Here is a 12,008-nt window from a genome sequence, read left to right as displayed (position 1 = left end):
CTTCCTTCCAATTGAGTCCTCAAACTTTTAAATTAATCTAACAAGTCTTTGTACAGTCTTCAAATCTGCTTAATCAAAGTTGATGTATCCATCCGATAGACACGTGAATTTCAATTGACCGAATCCAAAAGCAGAAAAACTTTAGTTACATTTTGAGTGGGGGTGGCTAGCCCGGGCATCCTTTCCAGTGGTGGGGCACGATGTAGGTTTTTGTTTCATTTTTATTGTGTGTGTGTGTTTTTTTTTTTTTTGGGGGTAAAATTTTACCCTGTTACTTTTTAATCTTATTTAACTAGGATTTAAATATAAAACTGTAGAATTCGGACAAAAAGAAAGCCACGTGCCTCCCCAACAACCCCCTGAAAGAGAGAAAAAATCATCGGTTCCTATTTCTTTTCATGACACTGATGGGTGGGCCCCACGCGCTTTCTAGTTTAGCTGTGCCGTTGGAGAAGGTATGGTATTTTAGTTGGATCGTGCTGTGCCCCGTTGGAGAAGGTATGGTATTTTAGTTGGATCGTGCTGTGCCGCCTCCTCTGACTCTGGACAGTTGAAAGAGGAACGCCCGTTTTTGCCGACAATGCACACGTGGGTGACGCAATAATGAGAGACTTTCGATTTTGATTTATTTTCAAAATCAGGATATATATATATATATATATATATATATTATTTTAAAACTTGAAAAGGCAAATACCATAAAGACTTCAAATTATACTTATTGTGATAAACATACCTCAATTATTTTATAGTTGCGAAAAGATTCATATTTATCTTTTATTTCAATTATATATAGAGCATATTTGTTACTAGGGATTTTAATGGCACAATTTTTTTTTTATAGCATTTGTGTCATATTGGGCAAGTTTTGGATTTTAGTAAGGCAAGATAAAGTTCATAATATTTGTGTCACCATTGACAAAACTTAAGGTTTTTGTAATATTAACTCAAACTAAAAAAAATGAGTCTAATATGATGAGGCATATCAGTTAGTTTGATGCTTTTTAACTTCTGGTTTCTATTTTTCATACTCCTAAGAGTTGTTTTTCACGTAATGAATACCTCAAACATCTCTTAAACTTGCATAAGTGTTAGCACGTGAAGGGGTGATTTCAAGTAATGCAAAATTCCTAAAGATGTTTCAAAATTCAGAGCAATTTCTAAATTTTGACCAAAAAAAAGAACATCATAAGCAAAGCTACAATGCTGCCCACACACACCTGCCAATTACCTAAATACTCTAAATATGAAAGTATTCACTTCAAACGCATAAAGCAATGATGGGGAAAAAAAGGAAAATAAAAGAAAGAACATGAATAATTGGACATCAATTCTGAATTGAATAATTGGACATCAATTCTGAATTAAGTATTGTTGGCTTTATACATCCATGTAGCTGCTAGCGATCGGGAAACTCTACTTTATTTGTTTTAAGAGTGTAGAGAAACAGTGAACCAAATTTCAAGGTACTGAGATACCAATATTTTCTCACTATATGATTAGGCGAGATATATTTGAGATTTCCTGTATTAAATTAGTTCACTCATTTATTTATCTGCTGAAAAGGAGGCGTTGTAATCTATCAATCATCACTTTGGTGAAATTCATCCAAACCTATTCCTTTTTAATGTTCAATTAGCACAACAATACATATTCTGGACAAATTTTTGTTTTTAAGGAATAGGTTTGGATGAATTTCACCAAAGTGCTAATTGAACATTAAAAAGAAATTTTCATTCAGGACAAATTTTTGTTTTTTTGTTCCTGGGAACAAAAAAGGAAAAGAAACGCATTTGTTTGCATTTTTGTTCCAAAATTATTTTTTTGTTCCTAGAAACACATCTGGAATGGAAACAAGAAACAAAAAAAAAAAAATTTGTTTCTTGTTTGTGGAACAAAATTTAGGAACACTTTTTCTCTCTTCCATTTTCTTCTCTTTTTCTTTCTTTTTCTTTGGCCGGTCGCCGGCCTCGGCCATGGCCGACGACCGACCGACATATTCTTGTCGATTGCAAATCCATTCTCCTTAGATTTGATATTAAGTTCAGAACACGAGACGAGACATATTCTTGTTTGCTTTGGGGTTGCACCTGCTACTGCAGATCACCCATTAAATTAATCTAAACCGATTACATTTTGCATCTGCAGATGAGCTGCAGTAGCTTCTGACCCATCAGATGCTTAGGAGGGAGAGAGAGAGCAAAATTTTAAGGTCTCACGTTTATTTTGTCTCTTTTCTTGGGCGTAAGATGGAAGCAATGAGGTTGAAGAAGGGAACATGCGACTTTCATGGATGGTGGGCCCGGCTTTTAGCAATAATGTTCGGTAGATTTCAGGATCATCAACATGAAATTTGCGACTTCAAATTAAATGATTTTCCCGATTGACATATTATATTGTACACATCATAATATAACATATCCACCATTCCGGGAACATCACTATGACAGTGTTGATCTTTTAAGCCACTTAATCATGTCGAAAAGATTGTCTGCGTGATACGGAATCCTGATTGGGAGAATCTATGTTACTCAAGCTACCGTCAACTCTGACAAAAGAATAAAAATAAAAAAGCTTCTGTTAACAACTTCTCCAACTAATCTATTTTCTTGCAAGCACTATAAATCCCTATTAGTCGCACACTTAAGCGAGCACTGAACATCATCGTTTGCACACTTAAGCTTAATCATGTCGAAAAAAGCTCGCATGTATGATTGGAAAGGATTGAGGCCAGACCCCAAAATTCCCTAATATTAGAAATTGAATGCATGCCGGTAAACAGTCATTTTAACTGCATCAAATATGAAGAACGAAGAAAGCGATCGCCTCGAAGGCGGGAGAGTGTTGGTTTTTCAGGACTTTCCTCAAACTTAACGGAAATATTCACTCGGGGTAAATGTTACAAAATGTTCTACTAAGGAGTCTCAATCACCCATAAGCAATAGTAGGTGGAATGAGTAGGTAGAATGGCGCAGGTAGCTAAGGGCATTTTCAAATTGATGCTACATTAAAGTTTTTCTTCCAGTCGGATCATGGTCATTTTGGTTTTGAATCAGGACTTAAATTGGCCGTAGGTTTCAACCATTCGATGGACGTGCTTGGTGCATGATCCCGTTCATCTCTCATCAAACATGAAAACACGTGCAAACCCACCAATCAAAGATAGAATGGAGTGGTCCCAAAACATTGCACCTCGTCGTATCGCTGTTCGTGTGATTGGTCTCGCTTCTCTAGTGTATGGTAACTGCAGTAACCCACTTAACACTAAGATGAGATGATATGAACATGTATGCATATGTGCGCATCTGTATATACACATATGGCGAGGACAAGATGCATGCGTTCGTATTGCATAAGGTTCAACTCTCGATCTTCACGTTACAGATAGTTTATATGTGAATTAGGCATATGATATAGGAAAAGTCTTAGCTGACCGTCCTCAGTTAAGTGACGGAGGAACGGTCAGCTAATGACCACATGTTTTCAATGCAAACCGGTTTCCATCCTTTACTCTTTTTTTCTTCTTTTTTGATTTTTATCTTTTCCAGGAGAGAATTAGTGAGAATTCTACTAATAAAAAATTACAAGTAAAAAATAAATGATCAAAGTGATTTTCTTATCTTTGTGCACATAAGACTCAAGACCATCCTTGTAAAACCCTCCAAAATTTCAACACAATCCAAACATCGTTAATTACAAGTAAAAAAATACAAATAATTACAAGTAAACAAATATTATCACCTACTAAAAAGAAATCGTTAATGTCATTATATAGATCTATTAAATTTAAAAGATGAAAAAAAACTTGAAATGTCGGCTTCCTCAATCGATTTCATTTTTACCCTGTTTTTTTCCCAAGATTTGTATAATTCTTTATTGCAAGCTCAAATTAAGAAACAAATCAAAGTAATATTATTTACACAATAATAATAAAAAATCCTACAATACTATTCAAATAATAAGAAATATATAAAGAGCACAGTTGCAACTTTTAAAATAGTGGATATTATTCTTTGATCAAACAAAAGGATTATGTAGATATTGTTTCCTATTATCCTCTGTATTACTGACTCAATGAGAATACCCTTCACCTTTAGCACTTAGTAAATACTCCTTATGTGAGGATAATTGTGTGTTACGGTTAGATAAGAGACTTGAGTACTATTTATAGAGTTTTCAGCTAGGCCCTCTTATTAAGAGTTTGGCTCAACTCAACTCATATTAATCAGCTTCATATTAGACTAATTAAAAAAAATTATATTTCATCTTATGAGGGCGATCTCATAACAATAAATTATAATATCAATTAATGTAGCCGACATTAAAAAAAAACTTTTACACATATTTCCCTTATTTCATAATCCAATTTTGGGTAGTGAAATTTGGAGTCGGACATTCCCGTTGCTCCCCCTTTTCTGCACCTCTTTTTGGGCCTCTGATCCAAAGAAAAAGTGACAGGTTGACCGTCCACTTTGAAAGATTGTGCTGCTTTTTGCAACATTTAGGGCATAGATTTTAGATGAGGAGAAAGGCCGCGCAGTTAACATATGGTTCTTCGAAAACACTATTTGTTGGGTCAAGACTTAATGTTTTCCTTGCATGGCTCTCTCTGGACATGATCCATAGATGAAGAATAACGCATTTCGTCCCGATGGGTATGGTCAACAATTGTGCTTCATTAGATCCATTTAATGAAATGACACTAACGCAATTCGGCCAATGGGATCCCCTTCTGCTAGTCGAGTTCAATGAATTTAGTATGTCGGATTTTCTTACCGTTCTCTCCTTAAAATTTGAACGTGATCCAATAGTTATCGATGCATACTTGTTGATTTTGTGAAATAAAGCGCTGAAATTTTAATGAGGCCGAGTGTGTATGTTTTTTTTTTTTTGGTGCTCTCCTGTATCTTTTTTTATATTATTATTATTGTGTATTGCCAACCTCCCTTTGTGAAAAACCTTCTCTAATTCGTTGGACTAAGACATTTATATAGGCATGTAAGTAGGGTCTCTCTTCATGAACTAGACATCAAAAGGGTGCTTCTTCGGTTCGTAAGTAAGAAACGAGAGCGGTCCCACATAAGACTATAATATAAATTTACTGGTCATTATTGTTTATTATCATAACTCGGTTTCACTTATAAATGATAACTTACCTTTTTTAACAGTGGCTTAATACAGACCCAATTTAAAAAAAAAAAAAACAATGGCTTGGCTATGGAATCGGCAATTGTAACTTGGATATATTAACACTCAGTAATTAAGTCATTGTAACTGACAAGTTAGTAATCATCCCTCAAATATTGTAATTTACCTCAAAGCCTCCTAATTTTTTTTTTTGGGTTTTTGGGCCAAAAAGCCTCGGAAGGTTGACCTTGCTAACATTTTGAAACATTTCATGAAATATTACAAATAATCTGAATTTATTGTAAATTTTCTTTTCCCATTCTTGGGAACTGAACTCCATGAATATAAATATCATCTTCATATACCGTAATTTCCCTTAAATCAATACTAAGATTAACAATTATAAGCCATATTTTAACATTTATTAATCACTAAATTTTAAAATCAGCCTATGTTAATGTTTTTTTCTCAATGACAATAGAATTTCCCCAATGTCAAATATTCATACTGAAGTTCAGACAGTCAAATTTTGAGGATGAGGGAAGATGTACCCGCCGATGGGAGTTGTACGAATTGGGCTTAAACAAAAGGAAGCCCAAACCGCAGAGGCCCAAATCAGCCTCCTCAGCCCATTTAATGGGCTCTTCCACTCGCTGCAGAGGAACCTGAAGAACAGAACAGAAAAGCAAAGCAGCAGCAGCAGCAGTAAGAGTGAAAAAAGGCAGAGAGCTCGGAAGAAACAAGAAAGAAAAAGAGGATTTCTTGCGTGCCTCTCCACGGGTTGGATGAACTTCGTTTCGCCGCGCCCAGGGTAAGGATTTGAACTCTTTATCCGTTCAATCGAAGGAAATTTTCGTCGCTAAGTGGTAAACTCGGATCTGTTTGAATTCTGAGTCGCTGGTTCAATCATGAGTTGTTTAGCTGCAAAATCATATATTAATGAAAATTTAGGGTGTTGTGGAGTCGTGGGATTTTACGGATATTGATTTGGAGCTACGGTTTGGTCGGAGTAAAATTTTGAAATTTCGCGTGCGCGCTGCTGGAACCAATTACAAATTACTATGTTTGGCACTGGTTTTCACGTACCTTGGGCCGTCTTCTGGGTCGGCCAAATTTAAGATGTTTTAGTACTTTGAGAAAACTTTGTTCTGACAATAAGCTCGCTGAAATCGGAGTTCAGGAAAGAGAGATATGACGCGACCAAATTCGATGCTCAAGCTGCCTAGTACAGGAGACAACAATGACTGTTCTGTTATGGGCAAGCTTTTCGTTGACATGTAGGAGTCTGTTATGTTGCTGAATAAGTGTGTAGATTTCGAGTTCTAGCTAAGAAAGTTATTTGCTCAAATTTTTATATCCGTTTCTCTTTTGATTGCTAGAATTTCAAGTTCAGGCTCGATTTTGTGTTTGTTGTTTAGTTTTGGTGATTTCCTTGTTTCTTCTGCAATTCTTTCTTGCTTTCTTGTTATGTTTTCTGTGTCCTTTTCTTTTCACGATGAGTTGTGCATTTTTAGGATGTAATCTCCAGCTGGTCTTGACCTGAGAGTGCAGGTCTTTGTTGTACCCTTATGATAATTCTCAACTTCAAATTGTGATTTCATAAATTTATGATATTTGGTTGCTTTTGTTGGTTATGAGTTAGTAGGTGGGAAAGTCCGTCGCAGAATTTTGGTTTTAGTCCTACCTGTGGTTGGACTTTGTTACCCTTCACATTTGGTTTGGGCATTTCGTTGGATCAATAGATTAAGTTTTGATGCTTTGGCTGGAATACCGAGGCAAAAGAAAATTAGAAAGAATTTGAGATGAGAAATGATAATAATATGATTGAGAGAGCGGATATAACGAGGAGGAGAAGAAGGCATTTGTCACACGAATGTAAAATATTGGCCATGGCGTACTTATGGAAAATGTTTGATATACAAGATGGACTTAGTCCCAACAGTTTGAGCATTCAGGATAAAGGGCTGTTTAACGCTGTTTCGGAGTATCAATGCAAGAGCTGGAATCCTAACTATACATCTTATAGATATTCTGCATGTCATACTAGTTATTGCCCTCCTGCTTTTGGAATTTTCCAGAAATTCATGCAAGCCCCAACTTACAGACAAAGCGGATTATGAAGGAATATGCTTCATACACATGTCAACCAACAACTTCAGATTCTAACTTCACTAACTGACTCTTTTTCCCCCCGGCTGACATATCTATAACTCAAGTTCCTGCTCATTTTTAGCTCCTGTGTTCAGCTGACAGCAAATTCTTCACCTATTTCTCACTTGTGTAGTCACAGGCGGACTAGCAGTGACTGTTAAGCAGTTCATCATGTTCTGAGGTTGGCCTGCGCAGGAGCTTGGGAGGGAGGTTGAATGAGTCTTTTCCAAATGGTTATGTTGCTCCACTTCAGATGTCAGAGTCTTTAGTTTTGCAGAGTTGAAAGTTGCAACAAGAAGCTTCAGGTCTGATGCAATTCTCGGTGATGGTGGTTTTGGTAGTCTTGAAAGGCTGCCTTGATGAGACGAGATCTTCCCAGAGCAAACGAATGACTCCAATTGCCGCAAGGCTTCAAAGAGTGGAAGGTAATCTTAGTTCCCCTCAGGAAAGCTCGGGTTGCATGTGCTTTGCAGTATTTAATGTTAATCACTGTTGCATTTTTAGCAAGAAACTCTATTATGATGCTAGGAGGAGAATTGTGTCCAGACACATAGTTTGTTGTAGAAAAATGAGAACAAGATGATAGATGTTAGTGGCCTTTTTTGTCGCTAGGTTGTTCTAGTTTTGTGTGGCTAATTTCATATGTAGCTCACTATCTTAATTTGCTTTCTTCCTTTGGAGAATATAAGTCATTTGCCAATTGAACACATATTTCTGGGGGTTTGATCAATGATGAGGACCAGATTATTCTGTTAGGATTGCGATTAGTTAGGAAAAGACGGTACTTGCACATCTTATCCTTTATTTTAGGGTCCATGACTTGTCCTATGACCACAAGCAATTCTATGCGAGAGCTTGGAGAAAAGTCAGCTTGCTTTTCCATTGTATGGTTCAAGCCCACATAAAAGCGTTAAAAAAATCTCCTGAGGTCATGTTTTCAAAGACTTTTGGGAGTGTAGATATTTTCCAGACACGCAATAGATGAGTAAAAATTTGCCTATCCTACACGTTGTGTTGTTAATTTTTGGCGTTTATTTTATCTCTATTCTAAATCAAAACAGCAGGCACAGTGCTGGGTGAAATACATCTCATATAAGTTTCAGTGCACATGTACCATTGGAGATTCAAATAGTCAAAAAATTTCAAGAAGAGCTGTTTTCACCAATTTGCTGAACATGTTTTTGGGATGTAAAGCGATGAGACACAGATGGCTAAGGCATATCCGTTTTGGAAAGCACATTTGAGTGGCTGTCTCAGGGTGTGTGGATGAGAAGGCATGCTACTGTAAAATCCTAGGAGTAATTGATCTATAGATGCCTCTAGTGAGAACCTGTGCTCTTGAGCTAAATCTTGAGATTCCACAATCTTGTCCTACAGTTATTATGTCTAAGTTGTATAATGCATATTGCATGCATGTTTGTTCTCCAGCAGCCAACCAGCACGGAAGTGGAGGAAAGAGTAAAGAAGCTTTGCCAGCTTAGCTTCTATCTCTGAGGTTCTTGAGTGTTGGAGTAGAAACATTTTCTGAATCTTGTTCATCGTTTATAATTATTATGGTGTGATAGCTTGTAAATTTGAAATGTAGGGACTCTTCTTACATTTCGGAGGACTTAGGCCCTGCATCAGAAACTATTTTGACTTATATCCTTGCCTTTTAAGCTAAACTTAGACCATGTCACTACAATTTACCTCAAACGTTAAATCCCAATCTGAGTTTTACGACATTAGAGCCACTTCTGGAATTTCTCAACATAGTTCTATGAACTAAAACCATCCTTAGTGAGGATATTTTATTTGTGGAAAATTATGCTGGCTGGCCCTGAAACTGAGGTGACCTGATTTTTTTACTCCAAACTTATGCTAGTTTAGAAGAATCTGGACATAACTATTCTTCTTCATTACCCTTAAAGAACAAATAAGATTCTATCATTTACCTTTTATGAATTAGCTGGTAAATGAAGGTAAACACGTTATTAGCATACAAGTCTTTTAAAGTGTAAAAAATGAGGAGGGAAGGACTTAGCCTCCACATAAATTGAGTTAGCATTTAAATTTTTACAAAATTGATCATCACTCAAGATGCTATTGTCTTTCTTGGAAGGTGGACGCCTACTTTGTACGACCCAAGTGCATTCTTGTCTATCATGTTGCATATTAGTGCTTGTATTTTTCTGCATTTTAGACTCTACATGGTCACCCATACTGTCCTAAATCTTATCCTCTATTGGCTTTGCTGATGTCAAAATCATGCAAGGGATGTTTACTTGCTTTATAAATGGGTTGAGCACTTAAGATTTGTTTACTCCATAGCATATGAAATTCAACCGTGCAGTTCACATGTTGGGATTTACCATTGAACATGGGTGATGATGCATCATTGAATATTCATCCCAGTTTTAATTCATATTATTTGCTACCATCTAAATTTTGTAGGGTGCATCCACGGTAGATGGCTCTAAGGGTGCCCTAGTGGGTTTCTTTAATTTCCTGTCATACAAATTGGTCGTTCTATGTCCTCTCTTTTTTCTGCAGGAGATGTCTGTTTGCTTCGTCATATTATAACAGATGTGCAATTATGAGGGTTTACCCTATTTTGACATGAGAGTGATGACTTTTTGCAGTTGGAGGTGAACTTCCTGGGCAGCTTATCCAAAGGATTGTCAGGCTAATGGGATGTTGTTTGGAGGATGAACTACTACTTGTCCGTGACTTCTTGCCAGAGACTGCACTAAAGAACCATCTCTTTGGAAGTAAGGTTCTTTCCTGGGCGATATCTACATGCTTGCTTTAAATTATGGTAAATGTGATATTTTCTTGGTTCAATTAAATATACAAATCATGTGTCTTTCCTGCTGCATGGGGCTTCGCCATTAAACCATTTCCATGGGTCACATTGCTTAGCTTAAAATTGCAATAGGAGTAGCCAAAGGCCTTGCGTTCTTGCACCAGTTAGCTAAATAATCTGCAGAGATTTCAAGTACTCAAACATATTGCTGGACTTCGTAAGTTTCATGTTCGTTACTTAGATTAAATGAAGCAATACCACATTGTTGTTACCTTTAAAATTTGATTCCAAAATCTTGTCCTGTGCTGAAATAATTCAACTATGTTTGCAACATTCTGTTTTTTTGCAATCTCCTCTTGCCATACTGGAAGCAACATCACATGCAACGACACAAGTTACTGGAGCTTATGGCTATGCGGCACCCAAGTATATAGCCACAGGTAATATGATGGGCTTTCTGAATTGCTTGGGGTGATCATAGTAGAGAACATTGCACTTTGGACATAGTTTGACCATTCCTGATGCCATGTTTAGCAAATTCATGTTAGAGCACTGGCCATCAATGAATGAAGTCATGGAAATTGTGGGAAAAATTAGTTACGCCTGATAGAAAACATTATTTCCTAGACAATTGATCACAACTCGACCGTCTTTCTTGGACACAGTTAGTAAATCTTTATTCATCACCTCTGCTGGTCGCTAATTCATCATTTCTACTGTATGAACTTGCTTGGCCAATGGGTATTCTTGTTGGTCCACGTTGGGCTGACCCATCCATGCCTAAAGTTCAAAATGTGGTCCATGTTGTCTGTGTTGTTGAGTGGGGGAGGGAAGGGGAGGAGAGAAAGAGACCGGGCTATCATGATATGGCCAAAAGCGGCCCTGTTATCCGAGGCTAAGAATTTTGTCGAGCAGATCTAGTCTGCCCAACAACCAAGTATGCTTGTCATCCCCAAGTCATTACCCAAACTTGCCGACAGTTCTACTTGGGTGACGCCTTAACTGCACGGTAAGGCAAGTTACGTTTATTAGGCCGGATAAAAATGTTAATTATTTTGGAACGATCTTTACGTATTTAGGGGATCGAAATTCTCAAACCTTGACATAAAAAAAATCAGAACAGCAAAAGGCATCATCCTGACGGAACAGCAAAAGACATCATCCTGACGGGACCGGACATTATTAAATATCGGCGGTCAAGATCTGATTTGGAATGTTCCTTATAACGTAAAAAATTTAGATCCGCGCACGTGGCATCTCCTCTAACTGTCACAACTGACGGGAAAGTCTCAAAAAGCTGTCCAGTCAATCATAGATAAATACTCTTTTTGTCGTGTGGGCCCATCACCATCAAAGTGTGATTTATTAAATTGGATATAAAAAGACTCGACTCTCTTTCCTTTTACCGCTCGTTGACAACAATAACTCTAAAAAAAGGCGAATATAATTGCTAGCGCCGGTACAGATGGGGAAGGCAGGTTGGTGGGGTCCTTGGGTTACGAGAGTTAAATTTTCTGCAGAATCTTCATTGCCCAGTCTTTGACTTCCTGGAACTTCTGCTCACAAGCGCCGAACAATTCTGCCTGTGCACTTGCCCGAACGCTTGTCCGACAGAACGTGGCGAAATGCTCGCAATTGTTATGAATGAGATTGTACTCGCCGAAGCCTTCACTTTGGTAGAGCTCCCAAGCCTTGTCCATGACTTCCTCAGGCGATTTGGTGTCGAGTAAAGTTGTGCGAGTCCCTCTCCATGTCAGCAAATATTCCGGCAATGGCCGCCCATACGCATATGAGCGGAGGGAATGGAGTGTCTTGCCTTCTCGTTGGAAGGAATCGAGAGAAGTCTACATTGCCCTCTCCAACATAGATTCCTATTAGAACAATAAAAGAAAATGGAACTGATGGTCCAAATCATCCATAGCAAATAGTTAACAAGAAGTGAATA

General features: G+C 37.5%; 1 protein-coding gene across 1 annotated transcript; it reads left to right on the top strand.

Moving 5' to 3' along the window:
- The first annotated feature begins 5,806 nt into the window (after window positions 1-5,806).
- LOC120286005 lies at window positions 5,807-10,749 on the top strand. Its single transcript, XM_010026687.3, has 4 exons — window positions 5,807-5,938; window positions 7,412-7,703; window positions 9,900-10,028; window positions 10,435-10,749. Exons 2-4 carry the CDS (start codon window positions 7,589-7,591, stop codon window positions 10,536-10,538), a joined length of 348 nt encoding a protein of 115 aa, XP_010024989.1. The 5' UTR covers window positions 5,807-5,938; window positions 7,412-7,588; the 3' UTR covers window positions 10,539-10,749.
- Window positions 10,750-12,008: the final 1,259 nt, after the last annotated feature.

This window comes from Eucalyptus grandis, chromosome 8 (genome assembly GCF_016545825.1).
Source record: "Eucalyptus grandis isolate ANBG69807.140 chromosome 8, ASM1654582v1, whole genome shotgun sequence".
NCBI classification, from domain to species: domain Eukaryota; kingdom Viridiplantae; phylum Streptophyta; class Magnoliopsida; order Myrtales; family Myrtaceae; genus Eucalyptus; species Eucalyptus grandis.
The sequence above is the reverse complement of the archived record's forward strand: the minus strand, read 5'-3'. Positions and strand labels throughout refer to the sequence as shown.

Bases quoted from the DNA above. Each gene is read 5' to 3' on its own strand.
- LOC120286005 (XM_010026687.3), top strand. From the start codon at position 7,589: ATGCAATTCTCGGTGATGGTGGTTTTGGTAGTCTTGAAAGGCTGCCTT. The intron at 7,704-9,899 runs GTAATCTTAGTT...GACTTTTTGCAG, and splicing joins AAGGCTTCAAAGAGTGGAAG to TTGGAGGTGAACTTCCTGGG. The intron at 10,029-10,434 runs GTAAGGTTCTTT...CCATACTGGAAG, and splicing joins AAAGAACCATCTCTTTGGAA to CAACATCACATGCAACGACA.